The sequence below is a fragment of the Macrobrachium rosenbergii genome, chromosome 56 (genome assembly GCF_040412425.1).
Source record: "Macrobrachium rosenbergii isolate ZJJX-2024 chromosome 56, ASM4041242v1, whole genome shotgun sequence".
Taxonomy (NCBI): domain Eukaryota; kingdom Metazoa; phylum Arthropoda; class Malacostraca; order Decapoda; family Palaemonidae; genus Macrobrachium; species Macrobrachium rosenbergii.
Genome location: NC_089796.1, coordinates 13,169,906 through 13,196,796, shown reverse-complemented (window position 1 = coordinate 13,196,796; position 26,891 = coordinate 13,169,906). Strand labels below are relative to the sequence as shown.

At 38.3% G+C, this 26,891-nt stretch overlaps 2 protein-coding genes across 11 annotated transcripts in view; one reads left to right on the top strand and one right to left on the bottom strand.

Moving 5' to 3' along the window:
- Window positions 1-4,104, top strand: part of Nox (NADPH oxidase) — a 147,772-nt gene extending 143,668 nt beyond the window's left edge. For all 5 annotated transcript variants that reach the window (XM_067101267.1, XM_067101266.1, XM_067101268.1 and 2 more), the window contains 3 exons: window positions 139-342; window positions 943-1,008; window positions 2,709-4,104. In XM_067101267.1, the coding sequence (XP_066957368.1) occupies window positions 139-342; window positions 943-1,008; window positions 2,709-2,840 (402 nt within the window). In that variant the 3' untranslated portion in view covers window positions 2,841-4,104. The remainder of the gene's footprint in view (window positions 1-138; window positions 343-942; window positions 1,009-2,708) is intronic.
- Window positions 4,105-9,269: 5,165 nt separating this feature from the next.
- The window catches only part of nmdyn-D7 (nucleoside diphosphate kinase homolog 7), a 63,792-nt gene continuing 46,170 nt past the window's right edge, over window positions 9,270-26,891 (bottom strand). For 3 of the 6 annotated variants that reach the window (XM_067101274.1, XM_067101272.1, XM_067101273.1), the window contains 2 exons: window positions 26,432-26,539; window positions 22,684-23,774 (listed from right to left, as the gene is read on the bottom strand). In XM_067101274.1, coding sequence (XP_066957375.1) covers window positions 23,745-23,774; window positions 26,432-26,539 — 138 coding nt within the window. In that variant the 3' untranslated portion in view covers window positions 22,684-23,744. Of the gene's footprint in view, window positions 11,434-15,258; window positions 16,383-22,683; window positions 23,775-26,431; window positions 26,540-26,891 lie in introns of those variants that run through there. The other 3 variants (XR_010852462.1, XR_010852460.1, XR_010852461.1) reach the window with 2 other exon arrangements.

The window sequence follows — 26,891 nt, the reverse complement described above, 5'->3', positions numbered from 1 at the left end:
TATTAATATTCATTTTTTGTTTTTGTTTTTGGTCAGTGAGCATCATAATTACCATGGCAACATACTTGTGTGAATTTTTTTACTGATAATGAATTGCACTGTATTTACAGTAATTACATTGCTTCTTCACCTCAACAGGTTGACTTCTTCTGGATTAACAGAGATCAGAGATCTTTTGAATGGTTTGTGAATCTGTTGTCACAGCTGGAAATAGAACAAGCAGAACAAGGGGGAGTGCTAGAAAGATTTCTAGACATGCATATGTACATTACATCTGCCTTACAAAAAACAGATATGAAAGCAGTAGGATTACAACTAGCTTTGGATCTGCTACATGAAAAGGTAAAATGTGAACAACAACAGAGCACAAACCCTATACATAAGCAAATGTGGGGTGTAGAATTACTGGCTACCATTATTGTTTGATGATATTGGTTTACATATGTTAGCTCGTTTCAGAACTTATTGGTTTCTGTTGATTAGCTTGTTTCAGAACTTCCTGTTTTTACATTATACAAGGGCTTAGTGCCTGTTTTACATTTCACTGAATATCACTTTAATTAGTTTCAGTAATTTATACTTTAATTTGAATGTTAGCATTACATGTTTAAACATGAAGTTTAATACTGTGCTAATTTGACAGTAAGTAGTTGATACTTCCCTGAGTTTTTAGTTCTGTGCACATGTTAACATAGTATTAGTTATGGCACTTATTTTGAAAATACCGTATTGAAATTTTTTTTAATGCCCTGTACAGTGCATAGGCTATTTAGGGCTGAAGCTATCTATTTCAGAAGCCAAGAGTGTTCTGTGCTCTTATTGTTTTGGATCCTAACAGTATTTTATATATTAACCTTTTTTCCAATATGAGTACGAGAGTTAAGTATATAATAGTTTAAATTAATATATGCCAATGTAATATCAACAATACTGTATTTGCAGGAGAAAAGGGATCTCATCACTGGACTGAAAACAAGAACAAATGCAGGAAGACCTAACTGGGATAAGGTACTAGTATTGTACACTTTAATATGTTTAATCCACACACAACATATGTATATTTCTTAAAATACATAACCATTACCTTGTGCCTTTATAACTGTATGCTTATACTTAACTATCTGCTGTAAGTGTAAAAGAATATGCTTATATTTTTTCCATAATACAAACCCCCTTAATTATATTAAGCTGTCCAAAATCATCAATAGAAATAGTATTCAATGCAAATAACTCAAGAGAGTCAAATTGTCATTACCTACTTTTGCAAGCTAAAGCAGCTGCAGCTGGAAATAAATAACTAGGAAGGCCAGGAAACACTTCCCAGAACCACCATGAGCCAACTGGTACAACTAAAAGGAAATAATAAAATACTGCTGTCATTAATTGTACAGACCACTACCATTCATGCAAGGTTATTAAAATCACCAATAGATCAATACAACACATTATTGGTGTCTATCAAGATGTACATTAGGCAAAAAGAAAGATGTACTGTATGTTCAAGTTGTGTAATTTTGTCATGATCAAAATAAGACTCTTAAGACTGGGGTTGTTGACTCTCAGCAACAAATGCCATTAATACTTGTATAAAAGTTGAGTACACTGGGGATAGGCAACACCCAGTCTGCATACAGTACCTTGATCACTGTAAGTATGTATCTAATTAAAGAGTGTGCATTTTAAGGGCACTTCCCTGATTCAGTTAATGGAAAACTTCCAAGTATCTGAAAGATGAATGAAAAAGATTGCTATGTGACCATGTGCCATAATGCAATGTGCCCCTCATAACAACAGTAGGCATGATCCCTTTCAGTTTTGGAAAACAGCAATATTCATGAAGCGACTGAAGATTATGTAGGAAGGAATGTTAGCAGAGCATCATCATTGAGAGTTCATTATGGATACTATTTTCAAGCAATTTAACCAGACCACTGAGTATTAATTTAGTTCTCACAGAGATGGTACTCAATGATAAGGGTTAGATTTGACAAAATTTCTTGACATTGTTTCCAAAACTTTATATTCGGTCTATATTTTGTATTTTCACATAAAAAATGTTCAGTTGTTAGTGTTGCTCTAAGGTCAGTACATATATGGATTCACTTATGCTGGCTGTTTATCAAATATTCATGGGTCAAAAAAGTGACCAGTTCTGAGATGTGTCAGAATTACTTGTGCCTTTCCTTTTGATTTTGATGAAACAAGAGTGACCAGTTCTGAGAGGTGTCAGAATTACTTGTCTTTCCTTTTGATTTGATGAATGCTTATCCCAACATTGGGGTTGATTTATTTTAATTTGTTACTGTCATGTTCACTGTTCTGTACATATGCCATTTATTAATTAAAATAAGAGATGTTATAAAGTATAATCACTAATAGGAATACCTGTGTGATATCTTACTACTGTAGTTGCAGTTTGGGCTACTTTATTAACTACTTTTTCTTTAATGCCTACATGGTAGGAATCCAACATATTTATACATTTTTAAAACCTTTACATAATTTGTGAAGCAAAAATTTTATTTGTTGCACAAGGGTATTTTTGGGATTATATTTGTGAAATTAAATATTCAGCTTAGTAAGCAGTCATCCATGATTACTGACAGTCTTCAGGTAACAAACCAGTGAAAGATCATTAGAAAGCTTTGTGCTACAATATCACAATAAGTCATAAAATTTGCAGCTAAATATAAATCTCCTTTTTACAGGTATTCAAACAGCTGCAGAACCAGCAAAAAGGAAAGATCACTGTATTCTACTGTGGACCCCCTGCTTTAGGTCGAACACTGCGATACAAATGTGATGAGTATGGCTTTGATTTTAGGAAGGAAATTTTCTAGTTTTGTTTGGTACAAAAGGCAGTGTGAAAACAAAATTTTACTGACAGCATAGAAATAATTTCTCCCTAAAGTAAAATAATTCAAGAATTACCAATAATCTCTAGCCAGATATTTTCTGAAAATGATTCAGCTTAATCTGAATGTTTTAATTATTTTTATCAAATTTTTCTTCTGTTCAGATATTGACAGACATGTCTCTCTGTTAATTAAAGTGCATTAATTTTTTAACAATATAAAGTGAAGGCCATTTTATGAAATATTTTAGGGTTTACCAAGAATTAAGAACTTTTTAGTGACCAAAAAGTACTGGTGATTAGTGAGCACATCTGGTTACAAGTAGTGTAAGTGTGATTGCAGAAGTGAATCAGTATTGCTAATAAATTATTTTTTACATTTATACAATCTTTTGTATACATGCGTACTCACAACTGTATATAAACTTATAGAAATAGATCTCTTATAGATATATTAATATCATATGCTATATTAATATCATATGCTATCTTAGTACGGTAATGGAACAGCATGCACCAAAAACATTAGCTTTTGTGTGCAATTTTTCTTAGTTTTTGATGTACAGTACTGTATGTGATATACAGCTTCTCTAATAGATTCCACATACTATTTCTATTTATTACAGTTTAGTAATGCAAACATTACTATCCTTAAACTATTAAACAAATTTTAGCCAATTTGAAGTTTTAAGGAAGACCAGTACACTGTACTTGAAGGAAAGAAAATGTGGCACAATACCTCCACCATGACTCAGCCAGTAGGATTAATGGACTACCGACAAATGATTGACTATTTTCACATATGTGGTATATTACCAGTGTGACATGTGAATTTAAGGTTCATCATTCCTCGATAACCACTAACATTTAGCCTACGTAATGAAAAGGACACTTATCCAAGCAGGAATTCCACTACTGCATTAAAGTAAAAAACAAAACTTGTCAGCAAAATGAATTTTCCTGTAAATCTTATATTTCAGGTATACTGATATTTTGCTAATTTTTTTATTAGCTATGGTATATTGCAGTCAAATATGTTTGAGGTTATTTTTTGCCTCTTTGACACAAAAAGCTGAGTAAATTGTTATATTACCTCTGAATGGTAACATGACCCATTTTTATAGTGAACTCAAATTAAGTAGATCATTAGGTTTAGCAAATCTGTGATGTATAATTTTTTCTTTAATGTATATATATGATTATATGTATTCATATGACTTGGCTAATAAAGACCATATTTTATTATATTACTGCATGTTTTACTTCTTTGTGCAATTCCTCCTTCAAGGTGTTCATTAATTGTCAGAAGCCTTTCATTGTTATATTTTTGATAATTCTTCCCTGGTATTACATGTGTTGTGATTTTTTAATTTAAATTTGAATAATTGAATGCAATATTGTTACAAATTGTTTGCTTTTTCACATTCCAATTCCTCTTGCTCCTTTTGAGGCTATGTTAGTTGCATCACTCAAAACTGTAAGGCACCTTTGTATATTATTATTACTAATAATATTGAGTCATCTTTCAGTTTCACATGTTTCTTGTGCTAAATACATCCATGTATGATGGAGCAGATAAGACAAGTTGATATCTCCGCACAAATGGTCTTCCTATATCATGGACCAACCTGCTTTTCCATGATCTTTCATCCTGTCAGCAAGCATCTCGTCACTGCATTTTGCATTTTTCTTGCAGCTGTCAGCTTCAAATGGACAAAATAACAAAAGGCACCAGGGCAATGAAGACACATCAGATTTTCTTCTGCTGTTGTTATCCCTGTTCACTACAGTGTGTCCCATCATCATATCACAGAAGGTTTGCAGTGCTAATAGTGACATACTGATCTCAAAAATGCTAATGAGCATGTGAAAATCCTCCTTAGTTCACACAACATAAATAAGCTGCTTGGATGTGCACCCCATCCCACCTTCAGTGTATCTAAGAACAGAAGCAACTCCTACAAGGAAACTCCTGTTGTGTAGCCTTCACTTCTACAGTACAATCAACAGAACAAGAGGGATTCCAGGATCAATGGCAGATGACCAGCGCTGGTGTAGGAAACCACTCAAGTGAGCACATGCAGAGATACCCCAGAGGTATAAGTAAAGAATCTATATTGCAGCATCCCTGAATTGCACTCGTCCATGGAAACAAACCCTTGCCATTATTGTGTCAATCAACATTTCCATGTTCTAAATCCATTGTTTAGATAGGAAATCAGACCTGACCTAGTTTTTTACAATCTAAAGATTGTGATAACATGCAGGAAGTAGATCATGATCCTGTAGTAATTGCACCTCCAACAATGCCATGATTAGCCAATCATCAAGGTACCTTAACAGATGGATCCCAACAAATGAATCCAAACCAACACAAGAGTAAACACTCATGTGACCACCTGTGGGGCAGTGGTACTTCTGAGAGCCAGAGTGGATGGGTATTTGAAAATATGCATCCTTATGTAATGTAAGCATGAAATTGCTCTTTCTGATAAAGCCAACATGGATCTTGGGGTTTCCATCCTGAACAGTGTCTCTCATACAAACTCATTTAATAGAGAGATCTTGACAACTGGCCACCAGCCCTCCATCGCCTTCTCGATTAGGAAGATGCTACTGTAAAAGCCTGAAGAGTACTAGTCTGTGACTTCCAGTCCATCATCTGCATCTTGAATGACAGTCTAGAAGATTTTAACAAGCCTGGAGATTAAATTGGAAACTGGATCAGTATGTGAAAAAGGGGAGGGTGACAACCCTTGAAGGAAGTCTGTATCCATCCCAAAGGTTCTGGCCCCTATTGCTACCTCTTCGCCCAGTGGCATGACATGCGTCACTAAACTTGCAGCAGTGGCAGAAGAGGCATGCCAACTTTGGTGACCACCTCCATCCTGAACTGAAGTGAGGCCAGAGGGGTGAAAGGGAAGGGAAGATCCCTTGACCCCTTTGGGAGAAAAAACACTAACGAGAACCAAGTCTTGTAACTAGTCTATTCCAAAATCCAACATCAGTGGCATGGCACCCCACCACAACCCCAAGCCTTGGCTGCAGTGACCTTTGGGTCACAAAGGAACCTTAAAGGACCCAGTAAGGTGCATGAAGGAGTCCTGAGTATAAGTACTCCTCTTTTCCACTACCACCACTTCAACCTTGCTCTACTCTTTGAGAAGAGCGAGGAGGAACCCATAAATGAGTCGCTACTCAGAGTAAAACCACTCTTGGTTGAAAATTGTCTGGAAAAGAAACCAGGAATACCATCGCTTATCTTTAAGACACGATTAGCCCACAAGTATGAAGACTGGAGTGAGAAAAAGATCAACATCCTTCTTCCCAATACCAACAAGCTATGGAACTCTGTCTTCTCCTTCTGTGAAGAGATGCCTGAAAAGGCAAAGTCTGCTATCATGCTTAGCCACAAGTCTTACTGGTAATGAAATAGCCAAGAACAAATGTATGGCAACAGTCTCCATAGCTCCTACTTCGTGACTGATTTTTGTTGTGTGGGTCCATTCTTGCATATTTTCTGGTGTGTGATTTAGGTCGCTCCCAGTCACCCATGTACTTATCAGGAGAAGAGGAATGACCTTGACTGTCCTGTGGTGGCATTCCTTCAGAAGTGCTTAGGGAATTACTACAGTCCACACGTCAAGACTTGTGGCCAGCTCTCTGGGGCTGCCACTGCCAGTCATGGGACATTCTCTCTGTTGGTCTCAGGACTAGCATGGGAATGGCTGTATTCCTGAGCTAAGTCTGTTTGGCTGGGCTAGATTGGATGTGTCTTGGCACTACACTGGCCCGTGCACTACTTGGTGCTAAATCAACCCATGCACAGCTTGCTGTCTCTACCTACGACATATCACCCACAATCAACTGCGCCTGTGAGAAAGTATCAGGAACGCCATCATACTCGCCAGAAGGATAAAAGATGCAAGAATTTTTAACCTTCTCATGGAAGGCTACCTTCCAGGCCCTCTTCTTACACTTCATATTATCCAGAGAGGAGGAAAAGCAAGAGGCGATAAAAAGGTGAGGAGGAAAAGCAAGAGGACCAAGATGAGTCACTTCCATGACTTCCCTTGAACACAGGACCCTTCAACATTGACCTCTCCAACATCCACAACCCAGGACATCCCCAAGGGACAGCAGCTAGAGATGTTGAAGTAGCTTTTCACAGGAACAGCACAAACAGAAGTTTTACAGGCAGGACCTTAACCCTTAAGGGATGGGCTAATTATATATCATGCAACCCCACAGACCAGGCAAACTTTAAGGTTGGCCAATTTATGAAAAAATCACATCAATGGAAAGCAGAAGATATCGTCACCCTCATAAACTAACTGCCTAAGTCATTTTTCATTGATTTTTGGATTTTGCATAAATCAAATCTCCAATATGTGGTGCACCTACTGGTATACTTGCCTAAGTCAGATGTAGAAAGTAAGTGGAATAAATTTCCCAAAAAGCTTTCTGCCTAAGTCACTCAGTGACTTAGGCATTATTATCACTATGCCTAAGTCATGATTGTGACTTGGGCAAAAATATGACTTAGGCAGTTAGTTTATGAGGGTGACACTATGCAAGTGCACATGGTGTAAGAAAAAAATTTGAAAAATTTTCCTTACCTTCCACAGGAAGTTGAAAGTGACTATTCACAACCCTGTGTGGGGTCTCTTTTTACAAAACATACGTATATTTTGCCAAGTTGTGTGTTTTTTCCAGTTATACATGTTTTTTCAAACTATTTTATTTTATTCTGTAAAATTATAATTACAGCTCACACAATATCATAACAGATAAGAACTAAAATCAGTAACAAATTCTGATTATATTTGTTATAAATTATTTACGTAACTTTACTGAGATCAGGAGATACTTTTTTGGAAGTATACAGTTTTTTCTAATATTTCTTTGCAAAATTACAATTATAACTGACATCATCATGTAAACGATAAGAACTAAAGCCAACAGCAATCCCTGGGTATATTTATGACCAAATAAATAAAAAACATCATGGGAGAGAGAGGAGTAAGACATCCCCCTTCAAGTCAAGAACAATACTAATCTGCCTGAGACGCCCACAACTAAGCTGAGCTGAATTCTTTAGTTGCCACTATTCATTTATGGGCCACTGAAGTGATGGAAACTCTTTCCTGCTCGATACAGCCAAATTGTATGGCGTGTAATATTAATACTCTTCAGAGGGGATCTGTCCACCACCCAAAACCTGTTTTAGATCCTCTCATGAGGGGATCTGTCAATTAAAAGTTAAGGGGAAGCCAAAGTCAATGCAACATGATTTGAAACACCTATATGGCTTCACACTATCAGATGCCAAGGCAGCAAGTGCTTGAGGAGGGGGGGGGGAAGTTACCACACCTCAGCACAGCATGGCAAGCAGCTTGGTTGTCATCCAGTCCACACAAATGCTCTGCAGCGATGAAGGTATGAGTAAAACCAGTCCAGAAGGAGAAGTAGGGATTGGCTTAGCACTGTACAGGTAAGGGGTGACTGGTAGAGCATTGCCACCAGAGGACATTGTTGGAACTTTCTTTACTTCCTTCCTCCTTGAATCATCATCTCACACTAGGCAGACCAAGACACACTTGACACAAGTCAAGAGATTTTGAACACTAGACCTCTGTACAACATACACATAATAAGGGTCAATGGCTCATGTAGACATGAAACAGAAACACACACACACACACACACCTCCAGGAAATCTATACTGATCACTCTTATGTGAAGAAGAATCATCAGACAGCATCAATCCAAACAAATTCACAAAAAGAATGGAAAAAAAAACAAACACATTTAGTTTAGTTTCAACAACATCAAGTGCATCCACACAGTACATCAGTCAAAAGAGTGATGCTGCACGTGTGCATGGGTGGTTCCCCACATCACAGCAAGAGATGCTGCCACATTTAAACACCTTGTTCTTATGCTTCAGTGTCCAACTAGCTGGAGCTCCATGGAACAGGGTTTGTATCGTCACAGGAACAAACTAGAACTTTACCAGGCTAAACAGGTCATCTTAAAATTGGTGCCACAAAAGGTATGCTCCATCATTCATTTCTACTCTCACCTTCATCAAGGACCTCCATATTTTGCTTATGATAAGGACATACAATGTTTTGGCAAATAGGTGACATCAGTCAAGCACTTGCCTGATGGACATGTTAATGTCAACTCCACTCCGTGGGCTTTCATGGACTTGTTAAACTTCGGTTTCACATTTTCAGTTCTCGCTGCACAGACTTGTTAATTCAAACTTTCCTATCTTGTTACAATACAAAAGAGTGAGTAAACCTTCACTGATCAATTATTCAACAGTTTTAAAATATACTTGTCTAAAATTTTAACATAACAACTTATGGGATTTCCAAACAATTGTCAAGATGGAGATAAAAAGGACTTTCTACAATGAAAATATAGTCTATTGCATAAGAGTTTTACACAAATTAATTACAAACTCCAGTTAAAAGAACCTACAATCTTGGATAAAAATATTTTGTATAATGATAATTAAGACTGCAAAAGTAACAAAATTTGTACAGATTTTTTAATGCACTGATTCTTTAAAATGAATTTGTACCAGTAGAATGAAAGTTCTTTCACACATTTTTATATTTAAAAAACATAATAAGGCATCGCCAGAAGAAAAACTGTTATTGCTGATCTGAAAAATCTGTTTTTGGCATAGTATTATAATGAACCTCATGAAAGACACATGGCACTGACCTCGTTGTACCCAGCTTGAAAACTAGCATTTTAGGAAGATATTGGGACCACATCCCCAATTCTTAATTTATCAATTGTTATCATATAATTAAACAGTCAAATTTTTCATTACACTACTTTCAAGAGCTGAAATACCACACTCGAAAATACTGCTATTACCGCTCAAAGAGTTGAAATACCAAACTGAAAATAAAGATTTTTATTCACCACAAAAGCTTCCATATACAAAACCTTTAATGAAATTTTGTAGATGATAATGTATGGTTTCTTAACATTTTCGTTAGTATACTAAATTGTCTCTGAATCTATTCCTAAACGACCAAATTAAGTTCTATAAAATTGTGATAAACTTAGAAAGTGTTTGTCTTATACCAACTGCCTACATAAAACTTTACATGTACCCAACATCAATACAAGGATTGGATGACTAGCTTACATAAATTACCATGACATGGTTCTGCGCAGTGTTCCAGGTCAGTCATCCAAGTGGGAATTCAAGGTTTTCACACTTTTCACACAAGTTGTGTAAGTACTACACTACACAGAAGTTAATTATACATGGAAGTTATGAGGATGTGGTGTTGGAATGTGCATAAAAAAATCAACTTCACTACTACCATATGAAAAACATTATAACAACATTTAAAACTAATTCAATACAAAAAAAAAAAAAGACCAATGGAGCATATCCAGAAAGAAGACTGAATAATACGGATTTATGCCCAATTTTTATCACAAAAGGCCAGTCACCTCCAGTATTATGGAAGCAACAGTTTTTAGTGTGGAAACTGTCTTGACAGACACAACCATAAATGTAAAAAAAATGATTACAATCAGCTTGACATCCTAGCTACAATACAATACCCAGATACCTTACTGAATGATGCACGCTTCCACACCTGGTCACTATATACACAACTGACCTGTCCCTCATTCACTTAAACTCTGATGCACAACTGCAAAGCCAAGGGTAGCAACAATAACTAAAGAAGATATTAAGTTATTAAACCAGATCTCCAAGTCAAAACACTTGACTCTCCAATTTATCACTGAATTTTATGAAAAGGATAGCTACCTGATAACTATGAGATTAAGTACCATAATTAAAACCACTAAGACAGTTTATGCAGATACTATTAAATGTGAATGACTCTGTCAGTAAGCTATAAAGTAATTTGCTTTTGTCACAGTCTTTATCTCTTGACTGCCTTAAGCTTGTTTGTCCTGGTTCTAAGCAAATTTTGATATGCATGACCAAGTGGTTCACGAAATGGTCCAGTAAATCCACACTAGCATGACAGTCAGTAATCCTTACCTTGTAAGTGATAGAAAGTAATCCTCACCTCGTAAGTAATAGAAAGTAATCCTCGTCTCATAAGTAATAGAAAGTGATCCTCAACAAGTAAAAATTTACAATTGTGTTATTATTTCTAACCATGACTGTACAAAACTGATGGATTCCTTGTACCCTTAACAAAGGTCAAATACTCTATAAATATATGGAAGTAAAAAACTAGGTTTCAAAACCAAACAAAGTCACAAAGGCAATACCATTTTTCAATGAAGGCCTTATGAGGAATATTAGGAGTCACATGGCACGATAAAATGTTGGAAACCATACCACAACTGAAATTATGGGAGTTCATTAAATATATAGGATAATAATGAAAGGGAGTTACGTACGCAATCCATCATACATTTTCCAGTGAAAATAAAAAAAATTAAACTCATCTTTTACATACCTTGATGATTTATTATGAACTGTTATCGTGCATCACTGAGCATAGTAAAAACTGAAGTGTATTATGATTCACAACAGATAAAGGCAAGCATGACAACTGAAATTAACCAGAAACCAACTGTCAGTTATATAGTGGGGCAGATAACAGAAAAATCGTGCAAATGATGATACAAGCATCAAATTTGGCACAAGTGTCCTCCAAGGTATACTAATCAAATCTGCCCAATTGGCCAATTGAAAATCCAAGATGGCAGCCATTTTCAAGATGGCCAAAATAACCACCTGAAGTAGATGTTTCTTTAGATATATTTGTAGTTGTCTGATTTGCATGAACTAAAGTGTGGATTCCTATGTTTTGAAGCCTGCTGAACTATATTTTCCTGTTTAAAAAGCATTCTGAGACATATTTCTCAAGATGACCACCAAGATGTTTGTCTTTCTTTACATAAGTTTTGTCCCAGCTCGTACATTTTCAAAGTTATGCATACTGTGCTGCTGTTTCTCGATCTGCTACTGTTCACATATGCAGCTGCAGAGTGATGTGCAGAGCTCTGCCTGACAGCACTTGTATCTTCCTTGCAAACCTTCTACGAGCACTTTGTCAATTCTTGACAGCTTGCTGCAATCGGTGTGGTAGTGTTGTCCAAATGTATCTGCCATACTTCTCCTTTCTGTGTCCACCCCCATTCAGCTGGACTGCTCATGTGTGGATTACAGTGGGTTGCCTGGCCCCAGATGATCCCAGCCTGGTAAGCTGCACGCTTGCATGTTCTCTGGAGGGCTGCGTGCTGGTGGAATTGAGTTGTACGGCCTCTGCTGGGCAAACAGATCTAGTCTTGCTTCGTCCACACCAGTGGCTGCGCTTGATCTGTCGTAAATGAGGACAACGAATCTTTCCAGCCTCTACTTGTCAAGATCACAAATCAATGTTGGATGCTGGCTTAGACTGATGAATGTTTCAGTAATATCATCAAAAATACATTCCGTGTCTGCATGCAGATTCTTCGCTTTCCCACAGAAGGCAGACACAATGTCACATCCAGTGAATGTGTGAAAGTAGGGATCCTCTAGCTTTCTCAAGCCCAATTGCAGAAACTACCTCATGGACTGGAATCCATCGACATAATGTTCCTTGGCAATGGCAAATCCACATTTCCTGAAGACCCAGTTTCTGGAGGGATGGCAGTACAGATATTGCTATAACAGCACATCTGTGTCATTAGCCTGATGATTATAGACTTGCTCCCGTCAGTCGTTGCATCCCTAGCGTGAACATATATTTGACTGTTAGCGTCTTCATGACAACATGGGGACACAGCATCCAGAGACTGCACTGTCTTGCTAATGGCATCCCCTCCTTTTGTGACGATGACTGTGCTTGTCGTTTCTGCTTCACACATCTTTTCGGCCAGGAAGTGAAACAGTTCAGTCTTGTTGCTGGGGTCACAAAAGGAAGCTTTGCCAGTTTCCTGGTGTCTTGCTTGTTCCTGTCACTCTTCTTCTGATTCTTCCTTTTATGACCTCGTCTCTGATTTCAGACTTGATTTCTTGTATACATCAAAGACTATGTCCACCCGCTTGTACCGAGCACCATGATTCCACCTTGGGATGATGTCTTCGGCATAGTCATTAAAATGTCTTTGAAGTACGTGGAGGTGAGGCACTGATAAGTGCTGAGCCGTCCAATGATGATTGTATCTCCCTTTGGTTCTCCCACTGGGACATTCACTTGCGCTTCAACAATTTCAAACCAGCTGTGACTTCTGACACGCATGAAAGCTTGCCAGCTGTCAACTGAGAGATGCAGGGTATGACTGATTCTCGTGCTTGAAAGAATTCTTGCAAGTCACACTGTCTGTTCTGGCTTGAGATGAAGTCGCGAGAATAAATGACAGTCATATTTTAGGACTTTCTCCTTAGAAATTCCCTCAGCCTGTTCTTGTTTGAAAATGAAACAGGGTTCTTCTTGATTGGATGATAGAAAATGGACATACTTGTACCATGTAAAGATGTTTCGGCTGTGGTCGCAGTCGGATTATGATCTATGTTGTCTTTCTCAAGACTGAGACAGATTACCACTCCATCTTCCACATACTGTGCAACAACTGCTTCTCCTAACTGTGCTGAGATTTCTAGGACTCGTCGTATGATATGCTGAGCCCATTCTCGTGTAGCATTTCAATTATTTGTCTCTTCCTCGTCTTGGCAAACACATACAGGCCCATGTAGACTGCAAAATGTGGCTCCCAGTCCTGGAATGCCTGTAGACATCCGTTCCTTCCTTGTATTTGGTGAAGCAGTTGTACTGTAGAAGTTGCGAGTATAGTAAAGTCTGATTTCGACTCCGCCCATGATGGAGTTGGGACTTGATGTCTGCCATGTTCGATCATGCATGGGCAAACTGAAGCAGTGATGGTGGCACAGCCTGTTCTAAGTCTTTGTCATGAAAATAGTTGCTGAAATTCGACTTCTGACAGAGCATGTCTTGTCTTATTATCCCAGCGGCTTTGCTACATGGACGCCCACCATAACGGGATGCTTCTGATAGGATTGAACCTGCATCAGTTTTCAACAGCCAACAGAACTTCTCGTCCTGGCGATTAGCTTGCAGCTGTGGAATGTGCAAAGCAGCTGATCCTTGAGTCGATTAGGGATGAACATCAGGCGAGTCAACACCAAGCTGTTCCAGCTCTGCCGGTAAAGCTTGGTCACATCAGCAAGCTTGAAAATCGGTGGCCTCACTGGCATTTTTCATCTCGCAGATGTAGGTGACTAGTTCAGAGAAAGCAATTGGATATGCATCCTTCCAGTGTTCCTGTGCTTTTTCTTGCTCCCCGCACTTTAGGTATGCCTGTTCTCGGTTATACAATGCCACCAAACAGCCAGGGTGATATTTCACTTTTGGGCTACAACATCTCTTGCACTTAAGTTTGGGAGAGTTTTGTATCACAAGTGTTTTGCACATTCATTTATTCTCACTACTCACTTGCATTGTTTCATTGCTTTTTCTAAGCCCAAACTAGACCACCTTCAGTTTCACAGAAAGAAACATTCTTTGTTTTAGCTTGGAGTGAGCTTTCTAGTTGAATCTACTTCTACTGCCCTCATAACTAGTACCTTACATGACTTGCTCCTTCAGTTTATCTCGGTGTAACTTTTGTGTTCTTGAACATGCCTGCAACTCTCATGATATTGTGCCTTATTTTTTCTCAACGGTTCTGTATCCCAGAACCTTTCACAAGTCTTGCAGGGTCTTAGCTTGATTGGTAGTGCCCATTGAGTGAGTGAAACAGATTCTTTGCCAGCTTCATATATCCATCATCCCCTCTTCTGGCAGGATTGGCCTGGGAGATTTTAGATCTTCTTCTTAACCTCCTGACATAGGCAACACTTGGTCAGTCTGTTTTCCATGATCTGTCCAGTAGAGTTCGCATCCATGATTACCATGACGCTCAGGGTCGAGGTTTTATCCTTTCACCACCCTGTACATGTAATAGTATAATAGGCTTCTTATGTCCTGTAATATACAATAGGCACTTTCCTGTATGGGATACAACTAGTTTCTTGCACTGTGCCATACACCTAGTCCGATCGTTCATCCAGTGTCATAAGTCCCATGCGATCTGTACATCATCCAGATAACTAAAACCCTGCTATCCTTGGTCTGGCTCTCCCGCTGTACGTCCTGTCCATTCAGCGTGCGGCTGCCTAACTGATTTGGGGTTGATTAGGCAGCATTTGGGATACTAGCAGGTTGCCGCAGTATGATGCAACATAAATTTCCTACTTAGCTGACACTGAACCCCATGCTGAGTTTCACACTGAACCCCATGCTGAGTTTCACAGCAGTGATGTCACCAATGTGGCTTGGTAGTGCCCAACAATCACTCCCTTAATACAGTGCCTTAACCATGTTATAAACTAGAAAATATACATCAGCAGGCTTAAAAACATAGGAATCCACACTTAGATCATGCGATTCGACAACTACAAATATTTCTACAAAACATCAACTTCCGGGTGGTTGTTTGGCGGCCATCTTGAAAATGGCCGCCATTTTGAATTTTCAATTGGCCAACTGGGCAGATTGTTTGTATCATCATTTGTACGATTCTTCTAAAAAATTACTCTTATCTGCTCCACTAATAAAAGCATTTGACACCCAACCTGGATGAAATATGGCTGTGTATAAAATTCTGAGACACTCAAATTACTTTAATATCCAAAACAAATCAGTAAATAGTATACAAAAAATACATAATATTCAACAGTCTATACAGGCACATCTGCTTAGCACATCCAAAACAGTAAATTTTACTAACATAAAAATAAAATCACAAAATAAGTTAATAATACAAAAGAGAAACAAATATCTATGAGTTCTAAAGTTTAACCTTTTATAAATTTCCCAGCCTGACTTGGTTCCTCATTACATATAAATTTAAAACTGCCATGATCAACAAACACAAACATGTAATCACTACATTTCAAATCTTCATACATTTTGCATCTTCTGTAACAATTACATGATGCAGTGATAATTAATTACAGATATGGCCTAAGAAAAGTAATTATCTGCTTTCTCTTATTCTTGACCAATTCCTAAGAGCAATTAACATTTTTCAGTGATCAACAACAAATGCTGTCATACTTGAATGAACAGGATGCTAAATTAGAACAGAAAATAATTACAGTATAAGTCCACTATTCCAGCATCCTGTTAGTTTGGCAAACCCAAAGCCCCATTCCAGATTAAAGCTAGTGGTCCAGCAGTTTACCAATAACTGTTGTATTAAACAAAAAAAAACTTAAAATGCCTCTGATAGCTTGAATTTTGCACTGCTAGGAGGATAGCTTGAATTTTACACTGCTAAGAGCAGTAGTGCAATGTATTACCATGGGGTAAAATTTTTAGCCATTACATTTTTCTTTTTATACTCACTTCAGTAATAACAACATAAAATATAATGACCTTAGAAAAATGTATACAGCATTTCTGTAACTCGCCAAAAACTCTGGTCGGGCTTGCTTTATGAGTTCAACTACCTGATGATGAAAACTAAACTGGTCAAATTCAAGTTTGCATGCATTGTAATAAAGTGATGCCAGTAGATGTTTTAAGTTTATAATGTTTTATCCCATTCTACATATGAAATGATGTAAATAATACACAATGCTGCACCACTATCAATAAGTGTATAAATTCTAATATTCATAATACTGTAATAAAAAATTTTTTGGATACCAGCAAAACGAACAGAAACATGATCTACATACACAATATATATATAATAGTTACAAAATAGTTTCTGTAACATTAATGTACTCTTGCAATGCTCTATTCCATTTTTGTATTGAAAAATCATGAGTCTATCATATTTTCAAAATCAGAATAAAGTTATTTAGCATTTCACTGTTAAAACCAAAGCAAAATGTTACTGGAATCTTCACTTCAAGTCACCTTCTTTACACCAGAATGGCCATCTGCTCTTAGGCTAGATAGTGTGAGCTTATATTCAGTACAATATGTTTGTTCATGAGTACTAAAGTATGTATATTGTATGTACTGTACTGTTTTACTAGGCAAGACCATACAATCATGAAATTTCTAGTACTCTACTGCAGTCAAAGAAAAATATAGGTTTAGACCTAACTGATGATACAGATAGTAAGTTAACCCAGGCTATGTCAAAAACATTTCTTCAATCATTCAGTATATTGCTTTAGTTTTATATATATATTATGCTAATTTAAGAATTATTCTGAGATTAGAAAAGCATTAAAGACATAATGTTATAGTCAGACTGATATGACAAATTTTTTTAAGTAATTTGTATTTTTCCTAACATACAAACCACACAAGGGGACTAACTTTCAGCGAGCTGGAAGTCCAGCTGTTAAACTTTTGCAAGGTTGGTTATGGTAACAGTTACCGATGTTAGGGCAGAAGCACAGCCCACCCAGTCAGTATACATTCAGTTATGTGCAGTTTACCTTTTGGCCCAGGTAAGAGAATGAGGGGTGGTAAGAGGTGGGTCCTTAATGTAAAGACCTAAGGTTTGTATGTTAGGAAGAATACAAATTACTTTTAAAAATTTGTCATTTGTTCCTACACGAATACAAACCCTCAGCCTTTACATATGGGAGAGTTACTTTTGGAGGGAGGATTCCAAATAAATCTCTGAAATGACTGATAGTTCAGCTCACCTGGGTACTCTCTTCCTGGTCATGAAAGAGCACAGGAAGGAGACCATACCTCTGATCCATTGAACAAGAGAGATGTTCAATCGTCAGACTTCTGGGCATTTTGAATTAAAGGGTTGTAATATCCTTGATTCAAAAAGGTTTGGATGAACCCACAGTGTCAGAGACTATAACGCTCAGAAGAAGCAACTGGTTTGCTCATAGTGAGTCCCTCTCTCCCCTTGCTAGAGAGAAGGAAGAATTTGCATCTACTTATCCTAATAGTTAGATTATAGATAGGATACTCAGTCATCTAGATCACTTGCGTGCACGCCAGTCCCACAAACACACCTTCTCCTAGCAGCCGTACACTTTAGGCAGATGCAACCTGTCCCTCAAGAGCTGGGAGAACTAAATGACTTGTTGGGCATCCACCATAGGATCTAAGGAAAAGGAGTCCAAGGACCTATGGGTAACACCCCAATGTAAAAGGAGATAATGTGATCTGCACGATTACATTCCATCCTAGTACTTGACCGACAGGTTCTTCCTGAATGAGATGGATGGACCAGTGTCCCTGGCTTTGAAAGATCTGGTCCGAAAAGCACTGATGTCCACCAGGGAGTTGCGGGGTAAGCTCATTTGATCATCTCACTAGTCTGAGAAATGAGAATTTGGACACCATTTCTCAGCCAACTCAAAGGTAACGAACGAGTTGTTAGTACTGGGTTGAAAGTCTAGTCTTTATGGAGGCAACATGGATGTCATACCATTATTTGCACCACAGGACCAATGAAGTAAAATGACCTATCTCACTGAACACTTTCGAAATGTAGAATGACGAAAGGCGTAAGCTTCCAGATGTAAAGGGGTACCAACTGTGCGAGAAGACAGAAAATAACAGCGCCAACTTCAGTAAGTCGAGAAGGAAGGATATTCTTAGAGGTTGAACGAATCCGTAAGTCAAGGTGTCAAGATCAACTGTCCATACCCCCTGACTTCAGTTCAGCGAATAAATGCTGTAATGACATCCATCTTGCTTGAAATGTATGGTTGGCCACTGCACTGAATGTTCTGTCTGCTCATGAGCTTGCACTGCAATAGAACAGATGAAAAGACACTACGACTTTTTGTTGACCATGGCACTACCATGGTGTCATTGCTATCACACCAAGGAGTGTCTATCTTGGGTCTTGAGACTCCTGAAAGTTTAAAAAGAATTGTGCGTAAGTTCCAAGAAAGGAAGCGTAGGAGATTGCCTTCCTGGTCAACGTTCCTAAGAACTAAAAGTGTCTATCAAAGGAGTGCCTATTGGACACAGACTCCTGAAACTGTCTTAAGATCCACATAACACTCCCTTTGGGTTGTGGATCAACTGGTAATTACAGCAACAGCAGCTACTACTTACAACCCCCACTCCTCACAAGAGTGTAACTACATCAAGTCAAAGAAATAGAGCTCCTAGACACCACTTCTTGACTGAGTAAGGACCAAACACAAGCTATCGGAACTTAGTTTGAAGGCATTGTTGATCTCCCAGCAAATCAGGCAAAATGTCAGGAAGTTGCAAGCACAGGGCTTGAATCATGGATGCAAAACTGAACTTGTCTGTCATACATCCATCATCCTGGAGTGAGTCTGGCTAACCGCTGTGCTGAGTGTGCTACTGCAAACCCGAGCACTCGCACCGCCAATGGAATGCGTCTGTTAACCGCTGTGCTGAGTGTACTACTGCAAACCTGTGCACCCGCACCATCAATTGAAGAGATGATAGGACACTAGCCCCCCATCCCCCCTCTTGTTGATTAAGGAATTACCATGGTATTATTCCTTAACAACACTGCGGAACACTTATCCTCGGATCCAGAGGCTTGGAGATCTAAGAAGATCCAGGTTCCCGAGGTGCTGATTAGGTGAAGCTAGGCTAAGCTAGGCTAGGTTAGGTTAAGTACCAACCTAACCTAACTGAACCCAGACCTTCAAAGAATGGTTAACTACCTTCTGGCTAATGCCATTAAACCAGAAGTCCAAAGATAATGAAGTGCAGGACTGGTAAGGTTAAGTTAGGTACCCTACCAAACCTAACCCAACCTAGTCCCTTGTAAAGCAAGAGACTAACTCGTGGTTGATGCCATTAGACAAGTAGCCCCAGGATATGGAAATGCAAGTACAGTAAGGTTAGACTAGAACTAGTTAGGCTAGGTTAGACTAGAACTAGTTAGGCTAGGCTAAGTTAAGTTAAGTACTCAACTTACCTAACCTCTTCAAGTGTATGTGAATGTCCTTCAGTTCATGCTTTGGTGCACAAAGTATCTCTGGAGGATGTGTACAACTCACAAGCAGAAAGTAAGGTAGTCATCTTACCATTAAGCTAGGTCCTCTCACCTCTCCAAGAGAGGATGGGAAGGAATGGGGAGACTTTTTCGAAGAACAGGACCCCCCTTTCCATCTTCAAACATCGGAATCATGCTCACAGATGTGTGGATCACTCCCGCAGCCTTGGGAATCACGTCCGCAGCCGCGGGAATCACGTCCACGGTCGTCTCATCTACGGTCTTCGTGAGACAAAAACAAGTGGTAATCGCAGTTTCTCTTAAGAGAATGCGAAACTGAATGAAGGCAAGGCGAAGAATCTTGTCATTACGGAAACACCTATCCAAACATCCGTACAAATAAGAATCACGATCTCAGAACCTCTTGGGAGAGTGTGAATGAGAACACTGAGAAGACTAGGGCCATCACTGGGTGCTCGAAGGAAGAAGGTCTGGATTTTCAGTGTACGTAGGACCAGAAGGGAACACCAAGGAAGGATCCTCTACTTAGGATTTCTTGACTGGAGCATTATCGCCTTTTCTTCGAACTTGCACTGGACAAACTGGAGACAAAGAACTGTCGGGAAGGCCTGTTCCTGACACACCTGGAACGCGTCAGTCGGCAGGTGAACAACGGATGTGGACGAAAGACTTTCCGCGTCCATCAGCAGAGGAGCAATGGCCACGGACATCACGAAGTTAACGTCCGTCTGCAGGAGAGCTGAGTCCATGGCCACAGGGACGGAAGGGCGTTTACGTCCATCTGCAGGAAAGCGACGTCTGCAGTCAGAATGACATCCGATATCCTAATGTGAAGACCCAGGCTTGTTCTGCTTATGAACAAAGATCTACAAATGCTCTTTGCTTGACAGAATTGAACGAAGCGGTGATCAGACGGGCATCAATTCTTCAACGTGGCATGGCCATAGGCCATCCCATTCTCTTCCTAAACCTTCATGTGAGCAAGGTCGTTGTTTCATTCCCGCACATGCCTTCCTGAGACAACTTCCTCACACCCCCTTGCGACGGCCGTGATGTCATCATACAGCCATACATCCACACTATCACGTCCACAGCCGTGCAAACCCGATCTCTCCTAGGAGAACAAGAACGCAAGAGATGAGACGCTGAGGAGCGAGGCTGAACGGCCAACTGGATTGAAGTAATCGCACATACGTGCATGTCTTCACGGACTTGGAAGTTCGACAGGACACAGCTGTGGGCAACTGAAGTAATTCGCATGTACGCGCGTCTTCACGGACTCGGAAGTTCAACAGGACATGGTTGTGGGAGCTGGAATGACGATCAGAGGGGCTCTTGGGCAAGTGTGAACAGGGAGGAGTTCAGGAATGATGGAGACTAATGCCACAGATGTGTGAGAGATAAGGCGACAGCAGCCTAGGCTGGAAACATGTCCGCAGCCGTGCAGAATCTCTCAAGTCCGTTGTAGGATAGCGTGAACCAGAAGAAAACGGCTGAACTTCCAAAGCAAGAGACTCTGCGGAAAGAGCAGGAGCAGATCTTTCCGCAGCAGAAGACATCATCTCATAGCCATCAGTCGCTGCAGTAAAGGTTCTTGGTTCGGGAGGAGGGAGAGCCGTTTTATCGCGAACTGTCACAGCAGCTGAGATGGGATCCTTCCTACAAACACAAACAGGGGGATCGGGGAAGATGACACTGCAGCAGATTCTCTGAGCTGATCTCTTCTTGGAGAGAAATAAGACAAATTTAAAAGTAATTTCAATTTTTCCCTAATACACAAACCCAAGGTCTTCACATTCGGGAAAGATAATCCCATATGCAAAGACCAAGGGCCCATATGTTAAAAAATGATGTTGACTCCTTCAACTACTGCTTTCATAAGAGCATCAAAAGACAAAGCGCTAAAAGTCACCATTCCAGAAGGGGCTCAAAAGCTCTACGAGGGAAATGCTGCCGATGGAGCAGGAGAAAAGCCACTACCGCCGAAGGAGTTCCAATGCTCTGAGAAGGATATGCTGCTGACAGAGAGGGGGTAGAAGTGAGATCACCAAAGGGGTTCCAAATTTGAGAGAGAGATAAGCTACTGACAGATCCCGAACCGTAGAACTACGAAGAGGAGAATGGGTTAGCCTCTGCAGCCGCCGACTCAAAATGCTGGTCAGGGTACACCAAAAACTGAAGTGGCAACACTGATACAGCAAGGCTAGGGGGAGAGCAGCCGGGCTGGCATCTGCCGGAGGGCGGACGACATGGTCAAGCAAGAGGACAGATAACGGGGTAATAGGCCACCAAAGGTTGATACTCCTGGCAGGCCTATAAAGTTCAGATGTCTTCTGAGCCTTCAATCCTGAAAAAGAACAAGATGACGCCGCCTCTTCCCTCACAGGGGGGAGGAAACCTCCCCACCCAGAAAGGCCCAGAGAGAGAATATCCCCTGACCCCTCTCCCAAAACTTCCAATGTCGAAGCTATGGAACAATGGGAAGGGATAAAATCTTCCAAGGAAGAAGAAGCAACTGGAGGAAGAATGCACAAAAGGAACCAGACAGAGACTGAGAAGCGGCCATCGAAGGAAGAGAAAATCCCTTCTAAGATGGCGCCTTCTTCCTGCTCTGATACCTCCTCTTGGCAACAAACCTCAACTGCTCAAGAAGCTGAGAACGACATTCCGAGAGGGGAAGGGAGCAAGCCTTCGACTCACACACCAACCCCCCAAAGAGACAGGGCAAGAAATAAGACTAGAACTGTAGACTGGAACTCCCACTGGTCCTGGAGAGCAGGTCGGGACCAAACGCACTGTCATTGATCTTGCAACATCAACCTCTGTGTTGAGGGAGAGGGGAAAAACTTGCTAGGTTTAGGTAAGAAGCATCTTCGTATGAACTGAATATGAAACCCTCGCCTGGAAACACGAAAAACCCGTCTTGTCTCTATCCTATCAATCTACACAACATATGAACGAATAACACATTAAAACATTCCAAGATTTTGTGTAGTCAAAAATAAATTACACTGTTTGTTCATGAAAACAGAATACACAAAACAAACACCAAGGAGACAGGAGTTGGGTTGCATAATTACGAAAAGGCAAGGCAAAAAAATAAGTAAAATGATATATAAGGAGAAAGTCTCCCAAAACTTATGCACACTTCATAGCAAGAATAAGTGAATATATCATTATAGAGACATAGAAAAACATGTTGGAATGTTTCAATATATCAATATACACAAAGTATAAACAAAAAATATAAACTGTATATTATAAATTCAAACACAGAAGAGAAACCCGAAAGGCAGGACAGAGAAGGGACACACGTCTCGTCGAGACTGCGCCCAAAAGCAAAACTGAGCATAACTGAATGTATACCGACTGGGTGGGTGGTGCTTCTGCCCCTACCATCAGTAACTGTTACCATAACCAACCTTGCAAAAGTTTAACGGCCGGACTTCCAGCTCACTGAAAGTTAATCCCCATATGTAAAGACTGAGAGGGTTTGTTTTTGTGTAGGAACAAATATATTTTATACATTTTTAAAGAACATTTTTTAGTGGCCACCAGTCGGTACAGCACTGACACCTAATTGGTCCCATTAATGCCAGAATAAAGGACTAATACTGCACTTTACATTACCTATAGAAACAACAGTGTACATTTTAAGACTAAATTGATACACAAGAATAACAAAAGTTCTAAGAGATCAATAACCAATAAATTACGGAGTCTGTGCAAATTATTAAGTCTATATACAGTGAAATCTTAAATAAAGAGAACTAAATTACATACATTACCTTTGGATCAAGAGCAGTACACTTTACAAAAGACTAAACTTCGCATACAATGAAATTGTCTCTCGGGGAATTTGAGGTGGGATGAGTATGTAAACAATACTGTACAGCAGTAAGTTTTGAACTTCATGCCAAGCAAGCAACTTTCATTGAAGAATTTTGAAGAAATATTCAACCTGTAAAATGGAAGATGTTTCACCAAAATGTTTAAATAGAGCACAGTCTATCCAAGTATCTGTAACTCTCCTGATAAGATACATTCATAATGCAATTTAGAAATATTTATACTGGACCTACAAACCTGCAGTTCTAAACTAGTTTTTAGAAAAATGTATGAAACATCTAGTAAACTAGTTTTTAGAAAAATGTATGAAACATCTAGTAAATTAAAAACTGTTTTTAAAGAAAATATCAAAATAATAAAACAATCAAAAGAGCTACATTTAAAAGTATTCACTGGTCACTCAAAATAAACATTAAAGACACATAGGGAACCATTTGTTTTACATCCTCCATTGTTTGGTACATTCAAGTACACATATTAGCTTTGTAAATTGAGAATATTTTTTATAATATTCTTACAAAAGAATGCTAATGAAAAGTGAGAATCCCTCCAGACTATAATTTTATGCTAAGGAGATTATTATTATTATTATTATTATTATTATTATTATTATTATTATTATTATTATTATTATTATTATTATTATTATTATTATTATTATTATTATTATTATTATTATTATTATTATTATTATTCTCTATGCAAATTATAAAGTTCCTTTTGCCATATTTAACTGATATATTAGGTTTTCTAGGGCCATATAAAGATATTCTGTTGGGATGCCTTTATTTCCTCTTATGTTCTGACTCATGCTCTGGCAGTCATCTACTAAGAATTACAAACATGAATCAGTGAAGATACAAGGTATACAGGTTATTATAACAGACTGGTGGACTAGTCATCATACAATATTAGTGGCAATAATAACTACTCACCACAATATATCTGTCATAGCATTCTTCCACCGGCATCCTTCCATCAAGCATGTACACTCTTTTCAAAGATTTGTTTCCAATACTGGATACATGTACATTGTTAGTTGAAAATTAAACAAACATTACAGATATGCTTGAGTGTGAGTACATTAGTATTCTCTGCATTCAGGGATTGGGTCATATGAGTTATTCATCAAAGACATATAGGTGAGATGAGTGTGACCTATCTGAATATGAGATATGACTTCAATGAAATGTTATTTTTTGAAAGGAAGAGCACCCACAACCTGCAGTTGGTTTAAAATTTTTTATTTGTTTACTGCCAGATTCATTATTCCAAAATCCTGCCATTTACTAAAGATGATGGGTTTTAAACAAAGTAACAAATTGCAGCTTGGCTAATTTGTCACCAACCTCACTTACTTTAATTTCTGCTCGTGCAGGGATAAAACATATTTCAACATTTATCCCACCTTCATATAATCTGCAGAACCATGGCCACAGGTAATACATAAAAAAAATCAACAAATGACGATAAGAAACTTTTGGCACATATCAATTTCTAAGAAAGATAAATAGTAATATCTATTGGGCTAGTACTGAGAAACTATATCACAAATATCTTCTACTTTCTGGGATGAAAGCAATTACCACTGATAATCTTCTTTGACATTCAAAAATATTACCATATATATTTCTGTGTATAAGACGACCTTTAGATAAGACGAGGTTAAAGATTATGGCAAATTTTCATGAATTTATCTCATATCCATAGTATAACAACAAGTACTTTATGAAATACCATTGGTTATGTAAAGATGATGTTATTACAAATGATGTTTTAGTTTCTGTATCCTTAGAAATTCAAAATAATGAAATAACAAAGCCGATTCTATATCATGTTTTTCCTACGTACGTTGCTTAAAAGGGAAACCATTGTTTTGTTTACATTTCATCGCCAATTACAAACAACCCCTAACAACATGATAACGAACAATAATTATTGTACATAATTATTATTTGTATGATTGAATTGTTCTAAACAGTTATAAAATGATCATGGATTTTTTATGAAAAATGAACATTATGTTATCCTAAATCTTATTATTAACATAATTGCACTACCATTAAAATTTCTGAAAGGTTACCAAAAGATAAAGGTTGCTGTGAGTGCAACCATAACTCGATGTTTACATTTTCTCAGCTGGGCTCGCATAGATAAAAGTTAATTTTATTGATATGGAATTATTCCTCAAACAGGCTATTTATTATGAAGTTATGCCAATAATATATAAAGTAAAAATGGTTTTATTTCATAATTGCCAATAATATATAAAGTAAAAATGGTTTTATTTCATAATGTCAATCTTTTCATGTAAGTCGGTGGTTATTGCACCGAGGCCGAGGCTAGCCTACTGATAAACCTCACTTATAATTCAAGGTTTGATTTTCTTAATGGCAGTATAAGATGACCCCAATTTCTAGGGTGAATTTTAAGATTTAAAGGTTGTCTTATACACAGAAATATATCGTATATAATGGCTGTCAGAATCCTTTTACAGTATAAGGAATTATCCTGAACATGTAATCTTAGTACAGTATGTAATGCTATTTTTCACAAAGATCATGAAGATGTATTTATTATTAATAAACAGTAGTTTAAATACACAAAAGGGGAAAATTCTTAACTGTCATGGGAACTGACCAAAAATTTTGTTTTCCTGGTAAAAATATAAGGATCAAAAACAAAACAAGAGGTACAACACCTGCATGTAGAAATATGAGAACTGCAACTAAAGACTTTAATAAATTAACAAAGTATCAATAGCCTCACCTCAAGAGAACCATCATCTGGAAGATCTGAGCAATGTAATGCATTCTTTATCTTATCCTCACCAAATCGAGCTCTTAAGCTATTTGGCCTCAGTTCTCTTGCCACATCCTGTAAGTTTAAGATACAAGTGACAGGGAATACACCTAGTGTTTTCACTGGATAAATAAAAATAAAGTTATTTTAATTTTATAACAGACGACATAATTATCTGATATCTTTTCCTTTTTGGAACCCTGGAAATTCTGATTTCTAAGAGGATAAAAAAAAAAATAAAGTTAACTTTCCCCAAGTCTTATAACCAACTTTTGTTCAAGAAGGAGTCCCTCCCTTCTTTTATGGTTTAGTGACCCCATTTCTTTCTCCCATGTTTTTTTTCAGGGTTAGCTTAGGTATGAACTCTGAGTTGCCTTTCCTACTGGCCATCTCATAAAAACAGCTAAAATCCTAACATCAAACTTGT